Source organism: Gastrolobium bilobum, unplaced genomic scaffold (genome assembly GCF_033153095.1).
Source record: "Gastrolobium bilobum isolate Gb01-03AN ecotype WA unplaced genomic scaffold, APGP_CSIRO_Gbil_v1 utg32493, whole genome shotgun sequence".
NCBI lineage: Eukaryota > Viridiplantae > Streptophyta > Magnoliopsida > Fabales > Fabaceae > Gastrolobium > Gastrolobium bilobum.
The window spans coordinates 13,776-37,769 of record NW_026898542.1 but is presented as its reverse complement, the minus strand read 5'-3'; the positions used below and the strand labels follow the sequence as shown (position 1 = coordinate 37,769).

General features: G+C 37.5%; 1 protein-coding gene across 3 annotated transcripts in view; it reads right to left on the bottom strand.

Moving 5' to 3' along the window:
- Window positions 1–22,752, bottom strand: part of LOC133317300 (protein REBELOTE) — a 29,638-nt gene extending 6,886 nt beyond the window's left edge. For all 3 annotated transcript variants that reach the window (XM_061519162.1, XM_061519163.1, XM_061519164.1), the window contains exons 1-8: window positions 22,514–22,752; window positions 20,854–20,986; window positions 19,446–19,506; window positions 18,648–18,756; window positions 18,488–18,545; window positions 18,302–18,396; window positions 8,646–8,714; window positions 7,338–7,865 (exon numbers count right to left, since the gene is read on the bottom strand). In XM_061519162.1, the coding sequence (XP_061375146.1) occupies window positions 7,338–7,865; window positions 8,646–8,714; window positions 18,302–18,396; window positions 18,488–18,545; window positions 18,648–18,756; window positions 19,446–19,506; window positions 20,854–20,962 (1,029 nt within the window). In that variant the 5' untranslated portion in view covers window positions 20,963–20,986; window positions 22,514–22,752. The remainder of the gene's footprint in view (window positions 1–7,337; window positions 7,866–8,645; window positions 8,715–18,301; window positions 18,397–18,487; window positions 18,546–18,647; window positions 18,757–19,445; window positions 19,507–20,853; window positions 20,987–22,513) is intronic.
- Window positions 22,753–23,994: the final 1,242 nt, after the last annotated feature.

Sequence of the window (23,994 nt, the reverse complement as noted above, 5' to 3'; positions counted from 1 at the left end):
TTGGTCCTGATGGCACTGTTGATCGCCTCAAAGCTCGTTTGGTGGCCAAAGGTTACACTCAGATATTTGGTCTTGACTATGGGGATACTTTTTCTCCTGTTGCCAAGATGGCATCTATCCGACTATTTCTTGCCCTTGCTGTTGTTCGTCACTGGCCACTCCTTCAACTTGACATCAAAAATGCCTTTCTTCATGGTGATTTGCAAGAAGAAGTTTACATGGAGCAACCACCTGGTTTTGTTGCTCAGAGGGAGTCTGGAAAAGTGTGTCGTCTTCAAAAATCCTTATATGGTCTCAAGCAGTCTCCTCGAGCATGGTTCAGTCGCTTCAGTTCTGCTGTTCAGGCGTTTGGCTTAATCCGCAATAAAGTTGATCTTTCTGTATTTTATAGGATTACATCTCCTGACAAGTGCATCTATCTGTTAGTCTATGTTGATGACATCATTCTCACCGGAAGTGATCAAGACAGAATTCGTCAGTTAAAACAGGATTTATTCAGTGCATTTCAAACAAAGGACCTTGGGAAGCTGCGTTACTTCTTGGGAATTGAGGTGGCGCAATCTAGATAGGGCATTTCTATTTGTCAAAGGAAGTATGCCTTGGATATCCTCGAAGAAACTGGTATGTTGGGGAGTAAACCAGTTGATACACCCATGGATCCTAATGTCAAGTTATTGCCCTGACAGGGGGAGCCGTTATCTGATCCTGGACGTTATCGGAGGCTAATTGGGAAGTTCAATTATCTTACTGTGACTAGGCCAGATATTTCTTTCGCTGTTAGTACGGCTAGTCAGTTCCTTGATTCCCCTTGTGATTCACATTGGGATGCTGCTGTGAGGATCCTCCGATACATCAAAGGAGCACCAGGAAAAGGGTTGTTGTATTCAGATCAGGGAAACACAGAAATTTGTGGTTATTCAGATGCTGATTGGGCAAAATCACCCTCGGACAGGCGCTCTACTTCTGGCTATTGTGTCTTCTTTGGAGGAAACTTAATTTCGTGGAAGAGCAAGAAATAACTTGTAGTTGCTCGGTCTAGTGCAGAAGTTGAGTATCGTGCAATGGCAAATACTACCTGTGAGTTAATCTGGTTAAAGCAGTTGATTCAGGAACTTCATCTTTGTGAACAGAAACAACCAATGACACTCATCTGTGATAATCAAGCTGCGCTACATATATCCTCTAATCCTGTCTTTCATGAAAGGACCAAACATATAGAGATTGATTGTCACTTTATTCGAGAAAAGATTCAATCAGGAGAAATCAAGACTGCTTTCGTCAACTCCTCTGATCAACTCGCGGATGTCTTCACTAAAGCTCTTAGAGGTCCTCGGGTTCAATACATTTGTAACAAGCTTGGTGCTCACAATATATACGCACCAGCTTGAGGAGGAGTGTTAGATATGATTAGATATGATTAGTCTGATTAGATATGATTAGTCTGTAATTATTCTAATTGTATTAGGTCTGGGTTTTTCCTATAAGCTCATTAGAGTCTCTATATATTGTAACTCTCTGAATTAAATCAATACACAACATATTATTTTATATTCAAGTCAGCACTATAGTGCTGCTATAGCTCAGAAATTTGCAGAAGAAAATAAAGAAAATTAACAGCAATCTAGAACACTATTGGGTCCTTCGAGATACCCTGAATCTCCCATATTCGCCTCAGCAAACCCAAATGACCTCCACGGTGCCAGCTCTCACGAACACGCATGCTTTTGTAACAAACTCCTCCAATCCTCTAACAAACTTGTTGAGTCAGTGCAACATCCTCATTGGGCCACTTACTCCTATTATGGTTCCTAACATATACTTTACCAAATTGGGCTTTGTGGAGTTGGGCCCTATCAATACTTCTCCCTAACGAAAGCACCTTGTCCTCAAGGTGGAATTCAGGGAATTGAGCTTGGACAACATCAAAATTTTCCCAAGAATTCTCAAAGGAAGGAAGGTCACGCCACTGAATTAGGACCTGCACAAACCCCTTGTGGTTCCTTCGCCATTGTAGCACCTGTTCTGGCTCCGCTAAGGAAGGGGTTGAGCATTAGTAACAGAACACACTGCCTTTTTGAGCAGGGAAACATGAAAAACCAGGTGAATTTTGCTATTAGTTGGAAGATCCAGCTTATAAGTAGTGTCACCAACCTTTGCCAACACCTCAAAAGGTCCATAGTATCGGGGACTTAATTTTTCATAAATTTTAGAAGCCAAAGATTTCAACCTGAAGGCTGGAGACGCAAATAAACGGAATTGCCCACCTCAAACTGCACATCCCTCCTCTTTTTATCTGCCTGAGTCTTCATGCGTTCCTGAGCCTTGTGTAAATTCTCCTTTAACTCATCCAAAATAACTTCTCTTTCAGCCAATAGTTGGGAAACCGCATCCAGTGCTCTAAAACTATTACCAACTCGCAAAAGACTAGGAAGATCAACACCATACAATGCCTTAAACGGGGTCATCCCTGCGGAACTCTTATAAGCAGTGTTGTACCAATACTCCGCCCAATGCAACCACTTAGGCCATGTACGGGGTTTGGGACTACAAAAACAACGTAAATAAATTTCGAGACTCCTATTCACCACTTCCGTTTTCCCGTTTGATTGTGGATGGTAGGCAATTGTGAAATGAAATTTAGTTCCAACACATTTAAATAATTCAGACCAAAAATGACTTTGAAACAACCGGTCTCTATCCGGCACGATGGTAATGGGGAACCCATGCAGTCTTACCACCTCTCTAACAAATAATTCAGCATCTTCTTGGCAGAATAGGGATGAGCCAAAGGCAGGAAGTGAGCATACTTGGTGAGCCAGTCCACTACAACAAAAATAGTATCCACACCGTGAGCTTTAGGTAAACCACCAATGAAGTCTATGGATACATCTGTCCATATATGAGACGGTGTTGGTAATGGTTGGAGTGAACCAGCCGGGGATAAATTCTGAATTTTATTTTGTTGACAAATGGCACAATCCACCACATATTGTTGTACCGTTTTATGCATTCCTTCCCAAAAAACAACCCCAACCATCTGCTTGAAAGTTCTAGAGAAACCAGAATGCCCACCAATACATGAATCATGGAATTCTGACAAAACAGAGGAGATGAATCTCGAAGATTTGGATAAGACTAACCGATTTTTGTAAAAAAGACGTCCTCCCTGCAAGTGGAAACTCGGGTGTGAGGCTGGGTCCTCTAGTAGATTCTAAATTATGCCTCTATGTCTCGGATCAGCTTGCACTTCTCTGTCAATCTCCTCCAACTGAGATAACTGCACCCTGGAGAGAATGAAGAACTCTTCATTTCGAGACAATGCATTAGCGACAACGTTTCCTCTACCAGGTTGATAAAGAATCTCGAAATCATAGCCAATAGTTTAGAAACCCACTTTTGCTGGTCCACACCTAAAACCCTCTGTTCCAATAAAAATTTGAGGCTCTTTTGATCTGTTTTAACTATAAAATGTCAACCCAACAAGTACGGTCTCCGTTTCTGGACAGCAAATACAACAGCCAATAGTACCTTTTCGTAAACAGATTTCCCCATAGCCCGTTGCGAAAACCCCCTACTAATATAAGCCAGGGGCCTGCCTTCTTGCATTAATACTGCTCCTATGCCCCCACCGAAAGCATCAATTACCACAACGAATGTCTTGGAGAAATCAGGTAAGGCCAAAACAGGAACAACACTCATTAATCTTTTCAATTGATCAAAAGCAATCTTTGCATCATCTCCCCATTTGAAGGCATTCGTTTTTAATAAGTCAGTTAATGGTCTTGCTATCTTGCCATAATCCTTGACAAATTTTCTATAATAGCTTGTTAATCCAAGGAAACCCCTAGCTTCTTAACGTTCCTTGAATTGGCCACTCTTCCATGGCCTTGATCTTTATAGGATCAGCCTTGACTCCTTCTTCAGTAAACTATATGCCCCAAATACTCCACTTGCATCTGTCCAAAAACACATTTTTTTTTATTTGCAAACAATTTATGGGTTCTCGCAGAATTTCGAATATTTTCCTCAGGTGACCTACATGCTCAGCAGCCCCTTTACTATAGACCAATATATCATCGAAGAAAACTAAAGCGAATTTCCTCAAATGTGGTTTCAAAACATCATTCATAAGGGCTTGAAATGTAGAGGGGGCATTAGTAAGACCAAATGGCATTACTAAATATTTGTAATGCCCCTCATGAGTCCGGAATACCGTTTTGGGAATATCCTCTTCTTTCATTCGAATTTGATTAAATCCGGATTTCAAGTTCAGCTTACTAAACACCCTCAACCCTCCTACTTCATCCAATAATTCATCTACTATTGGAAGAGGAAACTTATCAGAGACAGTGATTTTGTTCAAAGCCCTATAGTCAACACAAACCCTCCAGCTCCCATTTTTTTTTTTTTACCAATATAACTGGTCTCGAATAAGGGCTCACACTAGGCCTAATCATACCATCACTTAACAATTCCGTAACCAACTTCTCAATCTCAGATTTCTGATAAAAGGGGTACCTGTAGGGTCTGCTGTTGGGCACCTGTGCATCTAGTTTCAAGATGATGGCGTGATCCTGACTTCTCTTTGGAGGAAAGCCCTTGGCTTCAGCAAAAATGTCTTCAAATTCAGCTAGTAGGTCATCGAGCTCCTTCCACCCATCCTGGAATTTTTGAGAGGGTAGTGAATTTTCCACTTCACAAAATAACCTTGTCCCTCCTGTACCAGTACCTTTGCCATCGATTTAAGTGAAGAGATGGTTTTAGAGAGTGACGGATCACCTTTAATGGTTGCTTAATGCCCATCAGAGACATACTTGATAGTCATCTCCCTAAAATTTGCTTTTATTTCCCCCAATTCTTTGAGCCAATCCAGCCCTAACACCACATCTGCGCCACCCAAATCAAATAGGTACAGGTCTTGAACAATAGTGTTTCCCTAAATCTCAATATCAACTCCCCTACAAACCCCCTGGCAAGCTACCTTATGCCTATTCCCAATCTCAACCTAGTATGTAGGAGTCACTTCCACCGTCAGCCCCAATTGATCAATCAACCCTTGCTTGACGAAATTGCTCGATGCCCCACAGTCAATGAGCACCTCAACACTTTGGCCACCAATCTGCCCCCAAACCTTCATGGACTGGCTAGATGATATTCCCTTCAGACTCTGCAACGCTAGTTGAAGAGCCATGTCCTCATCTTTCTTCAATTGATCAGCTACAGCCGACGGGTCATGTTCATTCACAGTCGATGGGTCCACAGCATCCTCGTCATCGATGATGAGGAGATGAAGTTGTCGCGCTGCGCATTTGTGTTCGGGTCCCTACTTCTCGTCACACTTGAAGCACAAGCCTAGATGTCTCCGCTCCTGTGTCTCCTCGTCGGAGAGACGCCGGAATCTATTTTTGGAGGTCTCCGTCGCACGACTTCCGACAACACTGCCACGCGAGGACTCGTTCAGCGTCACACGCCCTTGATTCGATTTAGGGATTTCAAAAACTCCCTTAGATACATTGTGCCCTATTAGAGGCTCCCAAATAAGACGTGGTCTTTGGGCGAAAATTGGGTTTCAAAAGCCTATTATTGTTTTTTGGACCAAAGAACCCAACTCCCTCCTCAGCCCATGTGCAACATTTCTGATGTCAATTTTGTGGGCTAACTTCATCATGGAGGCCAAACGAAGCCCAGGATTCATAAGAACTTCCTCCCTAATGCTAGCATTCAACCCACTCAGCCATGCTCCTTTCAAGACTTCTTCATCAGTGTATCTCATCGTCCCTACCACTGCTTCGAATTCGCTGCCTGCAACCGAGCCAGATTGTTTCAACGTGTATAGGGGTCCATATGGATTATCAAGCATTGCTGGTTGGAACCGGCATAAAATTTCTCGCCTGAACAACTCCCAAGTAATGTTGGCGTTGCTGAGATCCAACCACTGGTACCAAGAGAGAGCTTCACCCTCCAGAACTAGCATGACCGCCGCAACCTTCTCGTCATCCCCAACCTCGTTCACTTGGAAGTACCTCTCCACCTTGCTAAACCATGCATAAGCGTTTTTCCCATAGAATGTGGGAATTTCAAGCTTCCTGCATCTCAACTCTCCGAAGCTTGCCCCTCCCTGGTTACCATTCGAACCAGAGTAATCACTCCTCCTTCTTCCTCCATAATTACGTTCACCCCTAAACTCTTCAAATCGGAGCTGCTGAATTCCAGCCCCAAGCTCCCTCAGCTGCCTAATGATCTCTGCCTGATTTGTATTGCTCGCATCCATTCGCTTAATCAATTCATCATGTCCCAATTTCGTCCGTCATAGTCTCTCTTCTATTCCCTCCATGGTTTGCGTTCGCACCATAACCCTGCTCCCATTCAGAGCTTTGATACCAATTTGATAGGAATTAAACAAATAACAACACAAATCCTGAATAATTCTTCTATATTCATGGGCACTCACACCCTTTGAGCTAGCTTTTGGGATGATGCATCCAAAGTTCTTATCACATGTTCTCTAAATTTGATTCTAAAAACTAAAAAACAATTATAATTTTTAAAACTATTTTTACAAAACAAGCCTTACCAAACAGGTTTTTTTGTTTTTTTGTTCTGAAAATTAAAAAACTGTTTTTAAGAACTGAATTCAAACAGGCCCATAGTTTCTAAAATTCTTGCAAGAAGCTATAAGGAATAATCGTCTAATAACATAATTTCAAAGTGGAACATACTTCATACAACAATGTATAGCAAACAAAAAATAAACGACACGGGTAATATGAGCTACTATAACTTAAGAAAATGAAATTAAGAGAAACTAGAGCTCTGTTTGATTTCTGTTCTGCAGAACAATTTTTTAATTTTTAAAACAATAAAACAAAAAAAGTTGTTTGGTAAGAGTGTTCCGTAAAATCAATTTTAAAAACAGCATCTGTTTTTTAGTTTTAAAAACTAAAAAAGCAAAACAACTTAGGGATGTTTTCAAAAGCTGTTTTTTGTTTTGGCATTGGCATTCTTGTAAATATGGGATTCATTAATGGCATTTTGGTAAATAAATCTATTTTTTTTATATTACTTTGCAGTGGCAATATTATAATTATGAAACTTCATTAATGGCATAATTGTAAATAATTACAACTTCTTTATAACTTTAAAATTAACTACACTCAAACAAGTTTTATTGTTCGTGTACTCTCCAAATCAGTTTTCAAAATTTATGTTCAAAACAGTTTTTAAAAACAAAAAAACAAAAACATATTCAAACACACCCTTACTCTCTTAACTAGACAAGCATTTGTTAAATATGATGAAATTCAAGTATCTTTTACAACTGTTAAATTAAAGAATACCTCGATAAGCTTGTGCAGTAACGATGGAAATGCAACCAGAAAAACGATTGAAGCTCTAAGTCGACAAATTAAGAAGGTCAATATCTCAGAGTCCGAAACCTGGCTCAGGAGAAACACGGAACTCCTTAAGTATGACTTAATAAGTGGTTTAAGAGATAGCCATTTTTTTGTAGCCTTTAGCTCCAAAACAGTTTCCTTCTTGGAACTCAAGTTTGATATTCCAAGTAACGTCCTAAATATAGTATCAGCCTCTTGTAGCATGAATATTAATATCTTGCAGAAAGCTTCACTCTTCTGAATGCCATGAGATAACACACAACCACTGACACTGGTTGCTTCAGAATCATTGTGGCATGCCACCCTATAAGCATTTATGAGACTAGTGAGGGCAGGCACACTATGCTGTTCTTTGACCAGTTTACGCAAAGAATCCACAGACGCACTTGTCAACGGTTTCCACACACGAGAACATGATTTGTCATCATTCATTGGTCGTACCCCATCTAACTTTTCTTCGTCATCTAAACTCTGAACCACATAAGAAAAAGACAGTCAATTTTCATTAACGACAGTGCTATTCAGGATGAAAATTCAATGTATATTTTAGTAAATAACTAGATAATAACATGATGAAATAATATATCTATTGAATTAGCAGCTGTCCTATTTAGTATTTTTAATTTTTGTGCATATCTCTACTCTCAACTACACACTTGTAGAGAAATATAATCCTAAAATAATTCCAGGAAACATTTTAAAATCCCAGAAATTTCCAGAAAAGGAGGATATGGAGGATAAAGTATCATTATAAATTAATCGAGCTTTCCAATCCATCTGCAAATCCTAGGGATGCAAGGCCTAAGACCCAAAAAGGAATCCATTTGACAACAAATGCAAAAGCTGGAATCTCAGGTAGCGCTGTAGTCAATCCAAATGCACCACAGCCCAGCAACTAACCAAATGATTGCGGTTACTATCATCCATGCTAAACCAAATGAATGAATTAAAAAGCTTGAAATACAAACATCTAATCCATAAAGCGAAATACATTAGTCAGCCAAGGACACTGGAATTCAACAAGGTGGACATATTTTTTTAACCTACCAATTATTACCTAAGATAAAGCAACAACAAAGGGCAAAATTATATTTAAGTTGTAGAATAAATCAACAAGGGATACTTTTGTCATATATATATAAGGAATATTGAAGGTAGAGAGAACTATTGAAAGATGTTGGTAAATTATTCACCAAAGATTCAAACATGTAAATCTCCACATTCTATCAAATAAGTCATAAATCAACTCACACTTTCTTCATCTTTGGTGTGTTTGATCCCCACATCATATCTTTCCAGAAATTTAGAAAACCCTGAATCCTGGAGATTTCAAGCAGAAAGGTAAGTTAGATATTGGTGCAATAAAACATCAAAAGGCAAAAAAATGAAACCAGATGCTTCATTTATTAGAATCAAACAAGGTGAAAAATGAAAAATAACATGGTGTTAGAATAACACTGGAACTTCCCGTGATGAGGCTAACATTATTTGTTTTAAAAGGGGGCAAGGAAAGGGCCCGAGACAGAGCTAAAGCTTACAATCTGCTTTTCTTTTCAGTTTTTCTTCCTTTACTGTTTTAATAAAAAGTACTTGTTTTAAGTACAGTGCATGTCTCAAAAAGTAAAATGGAAAATAAAAATCACTTTTTTGGTAAACTAGTCCCACCCAAAGGGTGAGAAAAACCATCTTATATCAAATACACACAGAATTCAACGAGCAATATGTGCCACTGCACAATATTAAGCACTCAAACATACAAATCCAAATTCATTGAAAATAGTAACCAAAGCTTCTCATTCCTTCATGTATCTTGTATGCTTAATTATTGCAAGTAACTAGTCAGCGTTTCTATAAGAGAATTTGAGGCCTGAATCCACTATGCTATGGAGCTGAACAAGTCTCAACTAGGCAAAAACTGCAAAAGTTTACAGGGTTCAACTTCAAACACAACATGCTTCATATTACTGTTATGCTTGACAACATCTTGTAATAGTGTTAGGCTTGTTCACTGTTATTCATCTCTTTTTCTGCCTTCAGAGTATTTCTTATCCTCCTTGTAACTGTACTCTCCTTTCTAATAAAATATCTTTCACTATAAAAACAGGACACAGGCATGGCATACATCCATACAGTATAAAAAAAAGTATTAGTCAAATAAAAGAATAGGTATACATCCATATGAAATTATGAAAACTGCTAGAATAGGAAATATAATATGTATAGATTTGTATAGATTGCATTCTTATTTGTAAAATTTATTTTCCTTATTTAGGATTTGGGTTAGGTATGGGCTTCTCACTTAAGCCCATTAGGGTCTCTATATATTGTATCTCTTTGTATCAGTTTAATACACAACATATTATTTCATATTTCCAAATTCAAGTTGGTACCAGAGCTCTTTTGTTCTGGGGACCCTCGCCCTTTTCCGGCCGTTCCAGGACATAACAGATCGCCTTCTCCTCCCATTTCCAAATCTGCTTTTGGTTCTTCGTGGGTCTCACTTTCAGTGTGTGTCTCTTCTTGATTGGCCATCAGGTTAGTTTCTATTCACTTGGTTCTGTACCTTTGTGATTTATTTTAATGGCAGAAGCTTCTCCTGTTCACTCGGAGGTCAATTCCCCTCCTCCTCCTGCCATAAGTTCCTCAAGTATCATCTCCACCAATCTTGGGCCCATTACCTCATCAAAACTGAAGGGTTCTGTTAATTACAAGAATTGGGCTACCTCTGTTCGAGTTTGGTTCTTTGGACAGGGGCATAGACAACATCTCACAGTTAAATCTATTTATATTCCTAAGGAAGAAAAATCTGATTGGGAAAGGATTGACAACCAGCTTCTGAGTATTCTTTGGCAGTCTATTGATCCAATCGTTTTGGATATTTGCTATTCTTTTCAAACATGCAATGAAGTGTGGGAGGAAGCAAAACACCTCTACACTAATGATGTTCAGCAGCTCTATTCTATCATGTCTCAACTTATGGATTTGCGCAAATCATCTGACACTCAGATGGAGACGTATGTTGGCAAAAAATCGATCTTTGATACTGTAAAGAACCTTGGGATACACCACCCCAAAAGCTAGCTCAAAGGGTGGGAGTGCCCAAGACCTTATAAACTCCACATTAGTTCCACATACAACCAATGTGGGACTATGTATCTCAACATTATCCCAAAGTTCTTTACATGGTATCAGAGCCTCGCCGCCCCCCACCCCCCACTTTCTCTTGTGGCGTTTCTTAGCACAGGTAGGCTGAGCCTGTTGCATTGTCCACTCTTCAAGCCCAATGGGCTCTTGTGTGAGGGGGCGTGTTGAGATATATAATCCCACATTGGTTGTATGTGCAACTAATTGGAGTTTATAAGGCCTTGGGCACTCCCACCCCTTGAGCTAGCTTTTGGGATGGTGACCTCAAGGTTCTTTACATGGTATCAGCGCCTCGCCGCCCCCCACTTTCTCTTGTGGCGTTTCTTAGCACAGGTAGGCTGGGCGTGTTGCATTGCCCACTCTTCAAGCCCAATGGGCTCTCGTGTGAGGGGGCGTGTTGAGATATAAAGTCCCACATTGGTTGTATGTGCAACTAATGTGGAGTTTATAAGGTCTTGGGCACTCCCACCCTTTGAGCTAGCTTTTGGGGTGGTGTATCCCAAGGTTCTTTACATGGTATCAGAGCCTTGCCGCCCCCCACTTTCTCTTGTAGCGTTTCTTAGCACAGGTAGGCTGGGCCTGTTGCATTGTCCACTCTTCAAGTCCAATGGGCTCTCGTGTGAAGGGGCGTGTTGAGATACATAGTCCCACATTGGTTGTATGTGCAACTAATGTGGAGTTTATAAGGTCTTGGGCACTCCCACCCTTTGAGCTAGCTTTTGGGGTGGTGTATCCCGAGGTTCTTTACAGATACAGGCATATTTAGATATGTTGCCCTACCCTACTGATGCTTTTGCATATAGGAAACAAGAGGAGCATCTCTTTATGGTTGCCACACTTTTTGGTCTTCCCGAAGAATATGATAATGTCCGTGATGCTATCTTGACTAGTGGGGATCCTGATTTATCACTGACTTGTCAACGTCTTCTGAACCTCAATAAGAAATCTGCTCCTGCATCATCTTCTGTTGTTGATTCCACTGCTCTTGTTTCCCGTGCTGACTTACGCGGGAACAATGGAGGTGGTCATGGTCGTGGTCGTGGTAGAGGCCAAGGAGGACGTGGTCAAGGCGGATGTGGACAGCGACCTCGTTGTCATTATTGTCAGCAATTTGGTCATTATGAGGAGCGTTGTTACACAAAGTATCCTTACATGCGACCCTCTTATGATGCTAATATAGCTCAGTCAAATACTGCTTCATCTGGTACAGTCTCTCTCTTCTGAAGACTATGCAGCACTCCAAACTCTTCTCAGGAAGGCTTATCCTTAATCTCAGCTTTCTGCTCCAGATACTGGTAATCCTGTTGCTTGTGTTTTTCATTCTACATCACTTGGTCCTTGGATATTTGACTCAGGTTCTACTGATCACCTCTGTGGTAATAAGGAACTCTTTACATCTCTTACTTATTCTGATCATTTACCCTCTTTCACTCTTGCTGATGACACTAAAGCCCCTGTTCATGGGATTGGACAAGTTTGTCCAACCTCTTCTTTGACCTTGACATCTGTCTATTACATTCCTGACATCCTTTATAATTTAATTTCTATTAGTAAATTGATCAACTCTCTTACTTGCACTGTTACCCTCTCAAACCATTCTGTTTCTGTGCAGGATCCGGGTAAGGGAAAGACGATTGGAATGAGCCGTGAGTCACGGGGTCTGTTCTACCTAGTTGTGCCTTATCCTTCAGTTGCTTGTTCTCTCACATAATCTCCACAACTAATCCACAGTCGCCTCGGTCATCCCAGTTTTTCAAAACTGCAGAAGATGGTTCCTCTTTTAACCGGTCTTCAGTTTTTAGATTGTCAGTCATGTCAGCAAGCAAAGCACATACACTCCTCCTTTGCCAATCAAGTCAACAACGAGCTGATGCTCCTTTTTCAATTATTCATTCAGATATTTGGGGTCCAAGTCGTAGTTTGTCTGTTTTAGGGTTTCAGTATTTTGTTACTTTTATTGATGATTATCACGTTGTACCTAGATTTATTTAATGAAGAATTGTTCCGAGTTACTCTCTATTTATAAAAAAATTTCTGCCGAGATTCATACTCAATTTGGTGCTTCTATTCGTATTTTACATAGTGATAATGCTAAGGAATATGTTTCTATTAATTTTTCTAATTTCTTAGCTACACAGGGTACTTTACACCAGACTACTTGTCCTCACACTCCACAACAAAATGGAATGGTCAAACGTAAAAACAGACATCTCATTGAAACTGCACGGACTCTTCTTATTCACATGCATGTTCCTCTTCACTTCTGGGCCAATGCAGTCCTTGCCTCTTGTTTTCTCATCAACCGCATACCTTCGTCTATGCTTAATAATGACATTCCCTACAACTTGTTTCTTCCAGATGCTTCTCTCTATCCTCTATCCCTACATTTCTTTGGTTGTACCTGTTTTGTTCATGATCTCACTCTTGGTAAGGATAAGTTAACATCCAAAGCCTTCAAGTGTATTTTTTTTTGTTATTCTCGTCTTCGAAAGAGTTATCATTGTTATTCTCCTGATCTTATGCGTTATATAGTTTCCACTGATGTCACTTTTCTTGATCAACAACTCTTTCATTCTATCCTATCTCAGTTGTCACAGGTTGATCATGTTCTTCTTATTCCTTTTCTTGACTTGTATTTACCAGCTGCAGGTGACTTTATCCCAGATGAGCGATCTATTGCTTTCATACTTGAGGACCGTCCTTTTCTCACCTATCAGCGTTGTAAAATTGTGCCTCCTGTAGACTCGACTCTGGCTGACTCATCGCCCTCTCTTATTCATTCTTTCCCTCCGGCTCCTACACCAGAGGCTCTTCCCATTGCCCAAAGAAAAGGTATACGTACTACTCGTAACTCTTATCATCTTTATAATTTTTTGAGCTATGACCGTCTTTCTACTCCTCATTTCACCTTTGTTTCTAGTCTTTCTTCTGTTTCTATTCCTAAGACCACAGGTGAAGCACTTCCCCATCCAGGGTGGCGCCAAGTGATGCTTAATGAGATGACTGCACTTCATTTTGTTCTTGCTCCACCAAAGAAGTCTATTGTTGGTTGTCGTTGGGTCTTTACTGTCAAAGTTGGATCTGATGGCCATGTTGACCGTCTCAAGGCGCGCTTAATTGCCAAGGGTTTTACTCAAATTTTCGGACTTGACTATAGTGGCACATTCTCTCCGGTCGCTAAGATGGCGTCTATTCGCATCTGGGAAGATGTGCCGATTTCGTAAATCTTTATATGGTCTCAAGCAGTCTCCTCGGATATGGTTCAGTTGTTTCATCTCTGTTGTTCAGGCTTTTGGCTTAACCCGCAATAAAGTTGATCATTCTATATTTTATAGGTTCACATCTCCTAATAAGTGCATCTATTTGTTCGTCTATGTCGATGACATCATTCTCACTAGGAGTGATCAAGCTGGAATTCGTCAGTTAAAACAGTATTTGTTCAGTCAATTTCAAACAAAGGACCTTCGTAAGCTTCGTTACTCCTTAGGGATTGAGGTGACACAGTCTAGACAGGGCATTTCTATCTGTCAAAGGAAGTATGCCTTAGATATGCTAGAAGAGACTAGTATGTTGGGATGTAAACCAGTTGATACACCCATGGATCCTACTATCAAATTATTCCCTAGACAGGGGGAGTCGTTATCTAATCCTGGTCGTTATCAGAGGTTGATTGGGAAGCTCAATTATCTTACTGTGACTAGGCCGGACATTTCTTTTGTTGTTAGTATAGCTAGTCAGTTTCTTGACTCCCCTTGTGATTCTCATTGGGATGCTACTGTGAGGATCCTTCAGTACATCAAAGGAGCACCAAGAAAAGGCTTGTTGTATTCAGATCAGGGAGATAAAGAAATTTGTGGTTATTCAGATGTTGATTGGGCAAGATCACCCTCAGATAGGCGCTCTACTTCAGCCTATTGTGTCCTATTGTGTCTTCTTTGGAGGAAACTTAGTTTCTTAGAAGAGCAAGAAACAACCTGTTGTTGCTTGATATAGTGCAGAAGTTGAGTATTGTGCAATGACAATTGCTACCTGTGAGCTAATCTGGTTAAAGCAATTAATTCAAGAGCTTCATCTTTGTGAACAGAAACAACCCATGACACTCAATTGTGACAATCAAGCTGTAAAGAACCAATTTAACCCAAAAATTTAAGCTATTAGGTAAGGGCCTCTTTAATGATTTATATTATACTCTAACACGCCCCCTCACAAGAGAGCTCATTGGGCTTGAAAGGTGGATGATGCATCAGGTCCAGCCTACCTATGCTAAAAAATTACACAAAGAAAATGGGGGGCGGCGAGGATCGAACCAAGGGCACAAGGCTCTGATACCATGTAAAGAATCACTTCATCCCAAAATCTTAAGATTTTGGATGAAAGTCTTTTAAGGTTTTAGGTGAAATTAAATAAGCATAAGGTAAAAAAAAAAAAATGAATCTATACAATATCCATATTTTAAGCCTAAATACACTTATAGAGTATTCTAACTTATACAAAATAATAATAAAATAATTCTAATATTTACAATACTCCCCCTTAAGCTGAGGAATGGATATTTATCATTTCCAACTTGGAAGTAAATTCTTGAAATCTATCATTAGGGACACCCTTAGTTAAGACATCAGCCAATTGACAACCAGAAGGAATATATGGAGTAGTGATCAGTTCACTGTCTAACTTCTCTTTAATGAAGTGGCGATTACAGTTGCTGGTGGGGCAGAGTGGGTTGTTTCTTCCTTTGGTACAGTAATTCGGGTGTCCCAGCTTTACGTACTTTCTGTCTATCAATAGGAGGAATGCACATGAGGAATCAGATGAATTTTCAGCCTCAGCAATTAAGTCTTCCTTCTCATTGTCATGTAAGCAATTAAGTTTTCCTTCTCATTGTCATGTAGTGTAACTACTGGAGTAAAAGATGTAAGTAATAGAAAGGGAGACTCAGACTCGAAGAAAATGGATGAAGCTTCTATACTATTCTCCCCCTGAAGTTGAGGGTGTAGAAAGTAAGACTCAGATTCATAGAAGCTAACATCCATAGAGACAAAGAATTTACGACTTGGAGGGTGGTAACATTTGTATCCTTTCTTGTTGGGAGCATAACCAAGGAAGACACACTTAAAGGCTCTAGGCTCTAATTTACTCCGATGTTGTTTATGGACATAGACGAAGGCAACACATCCAAAGATACGAGACTGGAGACTTTGCATAATTGGAACAGAAGGAAAAAAAGAGGTCATGAGATCAACAGGACTTACATGGCCAAGGACTCTCGAAGGCAGGCGCTTGATCAAATAGGCTGCAGTTAATAAGGCTTCTCCCCGGTAAGAGTTGGGTACAGATGTCTAAAACAATAATGCTCTGGTGACTTCAAGCAAATGTTGATTTTTTCTTTCAGCAACCCCATTCTGTTGAGGGGTATCCACGCATGTGAGCTCATGAATCATACCCTTATCTGAAACGAATTGTGACGGACGCTGGTTGACATACTTCGTACCATTGTCAGATCTTAATCGCTTAATACTTTTACCAAACTGTGTCTCGATCATTTGATAAAATCGAATAAACAATTATGGTACTTCTGACTTGTCTTTCATCAAGAATATCCATGTCACCCGAGTGTACCTAGCACCTGAAATATTATGTACTTTAGAAAGGCCCCAAACATCTGAATGGATAAGAGTAAAGGGCTCAATACTCTTTATTGAAATTGAAGGAAATGGCACACGGTGGTGTTTCGCAAGTTCACAAACATCACAATTGAAGGAGTCAATTGACTGATCCTTAAACAAAGAAGGAAACATTGACTTCAATAAGCTAAATGACGAGTGCCCCAAACGTTTGTGATGAAGCCAAATCTGTGAGAATGAAGTAGACGGGTGATGACTCATCAATAATTGATTCTCGGTATCCCTTGTAGCATGCTCTGGAATGAGATAGTACAACCCACCCTGCTTCTTAGCAACTCCAACCGCCCTCCCCGTAGTGATATCCTGAATAACACAATGGGTAGGAAAAAAGGTGACACCACAATTCATGTCAGTTGTAAGCTTATAAGTGGAGATAAGATTGATAGAAAGCTGAGGAACATAAAGAACGTTTTTTAAAAATAAGGTTGAATTTGAATGTTACCAGAACCCACAACTGATTTGTGGAATTCATCAGCTACAGCTATAGTACGGATACAACTAGTAGGGTGATATGAAAGAAAAGAATCAGCTAGACAGGTCATATGATCAGTTGCACCAAAATCCATAATCCATAAATTTTGAAATCAATGCAAGAAGTAAGAAGAGATGTAGGGTGTGTGATCTTACCCAACATAGTCGATCAGAACAGTAAAATAAAATAAAAATTCTTTCGTTTCTTTTTTTAAAGAACAGTACACCTAAACAGTACCGATGAACAGTACAGTGCCAGTGAATAGTATGGTTTTTTTTTCTGAGCTATTTCGGTCATATGATGAAAAAGAAACCTCCGTAGAATGATAGATTTGAGAAAACGGAGTGAAACAAGGGTCCTCATGGTTTATATTGCACGGATACTAACACGGAACACGGCATACGACACGACACGACACGACACACCGACACGTTAATTCTAAAAAATGTTAGATTTTGACACGTTAGGACACATTTTGATATTAAATAATATTTTTAATTTATGTAATATATATTATATTTAATATTCAATAATTTAACAAAAAAATAAAGCTAAACTTCTAATACCCATAAATTTTGCAAAGAAACATAAGATATCCCAAATATTTATATTAAACTCAGTAAAATGGTAATCGTAATTCAACGAATCTAATACTTAGAACTAAAAATGCAATTCAACGCAATCTTTGAAGCCTTTTTTAAGTCTCTGCAACGCATATTGGAGTGTCGGAGTATCGGAGAGTGTCGGGAAGTGTCGAACACAACACGTCAAGGTTATTGAAGTGTCGGTGCATCATAGCTCACGATCCAAAAGGTCCCCGGAAAATATTTTCCGGCAGCGGCTTTGTGGCAGCGAGAGGCAAATAGGGTTTGGTTTTTAAAGGCAGTGATTTGCGAAAGCAGAGCCCTCAGAATTGAGAGCTCTGATACCAACTAGAAAAGAAGATTTGAATATTATTGAATTATATAATATTTGTACAAGAGTTCTCTATTTAAAGAGACTAAAAAAACCTAATGGGTTAAGCCCAAATACACTTATATAGTATTCTAACTATTACAAAAATAATAAAATAATTCTAATATATACAATACAAGTTGCACTACATATATCATCTAATCCTGTATTTCATGGAAGAACCAAACATATAGAGATTGACTGTCATTTCATTCGAGAAAAGATTCAGTCAGAAGAAATCAAAATAGCTTTTGTCAACTCCAATGATCAACTCGCGGATGTCTTCACTAAAGCTCTTAGAGGTCCTCGGGTTGAATACATTTGTAACAAGCTAGGTGCTCACAATATATACGCACCAGCTTGAGGGGGAGTGTTAGAATAGAAATATAATATGTATAGATTTGTATAGATTGCATTCTTATTTGTAAATATTCTTTCCCTTATTTAGGATTTGGGTTAGGTCTGGGCTTCTCACTTAAGCTCATTAGGGTCTCTATATATTGTATCTATTTGTATCAGTTTAATACACAACATATTATTTCATATTTCCATATTCAAGTAAAACAAACATTTAACAGAAAATAAATTTTAAATAAAGAAAATAAGAATCAGTCTGATATCAACCATGAAACCATAGGATACAAGAAAACCACCTTTTGTTTCAATTTGTTCAACTTTTTTGCTTTCTTCGAAAGTTCTGCACAAATATCTCTGTTTTGCACTAATAAGGAACTACCACCATTGTTGTCTGAAAATACATTGCATCAAAATCTAATAAAACACATTCAAAGAGGGGAAATTGCATTTAGTTAAAACTGAGAATTTAGAAATGTCTTTACTCTGAATATAATTTTCATTTTCACCGTCACTTCCAGTAACATGTTCACAACTTGAGTCCTGGTCACAAACTCAAGAAATCAATACACCAAATATATAAGGCTAAACCAAATAAAACTAATAAAATTAACAAGAGCTTCGACAATAACTTATAATTCAAACCTCTGAAAGAAATCCATCACTGTCTGAATCATCTCCAAGCACCTCACTGTCATTTTCATTGAATATAGCATCAAGGGAAGTGTCTAGAATTTCTTCACCAGCTATGTTTCTGATAAAAAAATGAATCGTCAGTTATTAGTCCAAGAGCATCTAAAGATCCATCAGCAAATATTTCACCAAGAATTTAATTGTAGAAATCTTCTCTGTTAAATGTTCCTCACTAATTAAGTTTATCCCTAATGGATGATAATATTTCTCAGTGTCTCACTACTACTCTCGTAATTCTAGAAAATGCAGAGGCAACAAATGGAGCATCCATAGCACAAACATAAAAAACCACGAGATCAAAATCTAAGGTTAAAAAAATGTGAGCCTAACGTCCAAGGTAACATCTTGAAGATATGGACTTAATAAGACTTGCTGGTTCAAAAGCAGAGGCTGTGGAGAAGGCAACAGAAGCATTGAGTTTCCTTTTGAAGGAAATTTCACAATTCCCATAATTACTAAAAACAACATATAAACGGAGTGGATTATTATGTGAAACTATGTATGAGAAAAAATTTAGAGAAAACAAGAATTCCTTCATGGCTTTTAAGACAACATCAACCAGTTACATTTGTTAAGAATTTTTAGTCTTTAATACAATTTTCTATTGCCTTTAGAACAATGCTTTAGTGGACAAAGCCACCATAGTTCAAAATTCACCAAACAAAAAGAAAACGATTTTTTTAGCAACAATGACATCAAAATCAGCAGAGTAAGCGCTGTAAGAAAAATGTATTTAGGTCACCATTTTACCTTTCATTTGAAGGTTTTGTTGCACCAATCTCTTGGTTTTCTACATTATCATGACTATCTCCTGTAGCAGTCAAATTTTCCAGAACATTAAAATTTCAAATCGATAATAACCCAAGAGAATTAACAAATTAATTAGAAAGAAAACTAATAGAATGCAAGAGAGCAATTATCTGTTCTCAAAGACCCAACCGAAATTTGAGTTCTGAAATGAACTGAGTCGGTGCTTTTTAATTGTTAAACTAATTCATTATACATACTGATCAAGCACCCCATAATAACTGGCCAACTGTTTCAAAGAAATCATGATTTAATATATGCAAAGATAAGTAAGCAGTGTTGTCAAATGGTGGCTATGACAATGCCATTCGTATTAATACATGGAGAAACAAAACGATAACATTCAGACTCTACATTCAATTTCAATCATTTGTTAAATAAGAAGCATTCTTATAATTAACTTATTCAAGAGTTATCAGAGTTTGGGTTCAACTTTAGGAGAATAGACCAAAGAAATAAGAATAACTTGGGGAAAACAATACGATCTTTAAAGAAGAAAGATGATGGGCCATGGGCCTGAAAGTTAGTGAATTAGTTAGTTTGTTATGGAAACTATTCTAGAATATTCCTAAAGTATAGGATAAAAAATAGGCAGTGTGTGTAGAGTGGGTATGCATGAAATCAGTATTGGCTTATGGGGAAATTGGGGATCTCTGGGAGTTGAGATTTCTGGGTTTAATTTTTGCAATTTATCTTTGTAAAAAGCATGTCTCTATTTATGTTTTCTGCAATTTCATATTAATAAAAGTAGGTTCCATCGTAAGATAAGATACACTGCTAAGCCAGGACAAAAAAAGAAACCTACGAAAGACAGACATCAATATAGTAAAGCAACCAATTCCCTTGTCTGTTGGTTAGGAAGGATATCTAAGAGAAACCTTTGGCCAAACAACAAAGAGAGGTTATAAAAACAATCATATCCCATGTCAAATGTCAGAACTAGGAAGACTTCTTGTGGAAAAAATACTTTAATTCATGAAATAGTTGGTTCAATGAAAGACTAGGTGACAAGCAATTTAATTCATTCATGAATAAACTATCTAAGCCATTCAACAATAGTATGCTATTTCAACAAACCAAGAACAATTTCATTAATACCAATATGCGGATATATTAGAAATCTTAATCCCCTTCGCCCTGAGGCCACCAACATGTGTTATAGGCAAATTGCATTCAGAGACAATATAACCACAAAAATAAATAAATTAGAATTAAAATCCTAAGAAGGGAAATTAGCATGTAGGATTATGCTAAAGACTAAAGAGTACAAAGATAACATAAAAAGACAACATGAAAGCAAGTATTGTTGAAAAAACAGATAACTACATTTGTAATAATATAAAATCCTTACTTTTTGATGTTTTCCTTTTGAATTTAGAGTTTAACTTCCTTTTGTTCCTCAAAACTGACTGTAAATTCTTTCTTGCAAACTTTCTTGCCTTCTTGCCCAGCTTTCCCATTTGGTAGCAATATCAATACGAATCCTAGACAAAAACATAAAAGATAACTTCTAATAACAATGTATACACACATACATACAGAAACAAACAAAAGCTACCACTGATCAGAAATCAGAATTCAAATTTCAAAATGCAATGCAAACAAGTTCAACAGCACACAAAAGATAGCATCTCTGGAAAAGCAGAAGATAGAATGTCACTTCTATCTCAGTTCGAAATAAGTGTAGCTCATTCAAGACAAGCTACTATGAGAACTGAGAACCTTTGTCAAAAGTTGTGAAAAGTAAAAAGATAGTTCCAATAGCCAAAGGCACAAGAAAGATATTAGAAAGCATTTTATTTAGTTCAGTCCTATATAAAAGAAACCAAAATGGATATAATGCTAAAACTTCTCTTTGTTTGTCCCAAATTGAAATTGAAATTGAAATTGAAATTGAAATTGATGCCAAATGTGAAATGAACCAAAAGTGTTCCTTCAACCTACATATTACATCATTCTTAATTAATTTAATGAGTAATAATACTCAAATATTATTATTATTCTCCTTTATGGGGGAAAAAAAAGAAGAAATATTATATTTGTTAGTGAGAAAAGGAGGAAAGAATTACAAGATAAGAAATCATCTCAGAGAAAACCAGAAAAATGAAAAGCATAAAATTCAGACCAAGAAAGAAGAGAAGTGCATCATCCAAGCAAAACTCAGTAATCTCACCCTTTCTAAATAGCCATTAGCCGAGCACCATAAACTCACAAAGATGCTAAAAGAGTAAGAAGGCAACTTTAGGCAACATCATAAATTTTCCTTTTAAACTCAGGGGTTCCTTTCCAACCATTACCACCAAATAATAGCAAACAGTAACAAAGTACATTACCAAAGAGACTTTCCCTCATTACTTATCCCATAATCAAAAGCTATTATATGGAAAACATAGAAGGCCCTCCAAATTTTATAGACATATCCAGTGTTTGTTTCAGCAACATAACAAAGAGTCTAAAACCACAACTATTATTAAGAATCATTAATATTAAACAGTTATACCCAACTTACAGAACAAACGTCCACCTGCATATGAACGGTATTTCGAAATTTTGCTTCCATTCTATCAACTATTTTCGATTTAAATCTTAATACATTTTAACTGAGAGATTTTTTACAAAATTAAGATTGCAACTAGTAACTAAGGGAGCAGACGGAACTGTTTCACCCACAACTATTTTTCCTTATTGATAAATTTCAGCACCTTATAAAAACCGAATAAAAAAAAACTCCTAACACATTTCCCCCTTCCTTCCATTTGAATAAAAAGAAAAAAAAAATTACTCTTTTCCTCACTTTCACTTTCACACGATATGGTTTCTGTGTCCACACTCTCTCCTTTCTCTACGCTTAAAACCTTCAAATTCATAAAAGGGTGCAGAAAAAGAATATTCAATCCTCCAAACAGCAAAAAAGAAAATACAAAAACAAAAAACTATTACAACAATTAAATAGAAAAGAAAAATTTGAACTTCAATAGTAATTATGGAGGGGCTAAGAGAGAGGAAGTTACCACGGGAAACGGCGACGTATGATAGTAGTTTTGAAAGAGGGTTTGAAGATTCGCTAACTCCCCCAGCAACGGGTCCGGGTCCGGGTCGAACCAAACCAGTTGATCCAGACGCGACCACCGTCAACACCGCCGGTAGTGGCGGCTCAGAGCAGTGGGAAGCAGATTGGACTGTGCATGCAGACTGAAGCCATTAGAAATGCTGTGGAGGAACGGTGTTTGTTTTTCTTCTTATCGGGTCTCCGAGAGGCAGACGGCCGAAAGCTTATTATGAACTAGACAAACACAAAAAAGGGTTTAAGGGTTTATTTCAAGTGAAAAACTACTCTTATGTTACATGTGATAACTTTCTCTCCTACACATCCTTTCATAATTGTGCCACTTTTTTCTTTTCTTTTCTTTTCTTTTTATTTTTCAGATGGTGGAGCCCATAAATTTATCTCTATGACATGAGATAACTTATATCTTTTACCATGAGATTAATCAAACCCTTATTTCAAAAGTTCTTTTAGCAATGTTATTTTTTTCTAGGTTAAAAGATAAATAAATAGATAAATTACATCATGTTACTTTAGTTTTTCTAAAAGTAATAGGAAACTATTAGCTTATCATAAATTATACCTTATTTCATTTTTTTTAAAACTAATTATTGACTTCATATCATTAAATATTTCAAAATAAAAATATTTTAAGTATAAATTATATTTTTAGCAAATCATATTAGGGGAATGATATTATAACAACTAAGTTGTGGTATTACCATGTTACTATCAATCAATCTCATCGTTAAATTGATTATGTTGATCCAACAGTTATATTTATTTTCATATTTATATGATTATGATTCCCATATTTAAAGTGAAAGCATTAAATATGGAAAATCATAACCATACAAAGGTGGAAATAAATATGAAGTATTAAATTTGAAAAATCATGACCGTACAAAGATGGAAATAAATATAACCGTTAGATCAACATAATCGATCTAACGGTGAGATTGATTGGTAGTAACTTGGTAGTAACATAACTTGGTTGTTACAATATCCTTCCACATCATATTAATAACATTTTTATGCTAATCATATTAATAAACTAAAGATTTATGACATTTTTATTGAAGAGGTTAATTTTTCCTCAATTAAAAAAAAGTTACGAATATATATATATAGATATATATATATATATATATATATATATATATTGACAAGATTCTTTCGTTGGCCAAGTGGTCTCAAATTCAAGAGGGTGAATTGAGTTTTAAAGATATTTTCATAAAATGTCTCATTTTTTTCTTAAAAACAAATTTCTTAAGTTTATATGATTTGATATAAGTAAAGTGGAATAAATAGAAAATAACACAAGCAAATAATAAGCAAAATATAAATCTAAATATGTTCAAGTATTCTACCAATGTTCAAGTATTACAAAAAAAAAAAAAAAAGATAAGGGTTAGAGAGATTGCAAACAAGATGTATCCTGGTTCG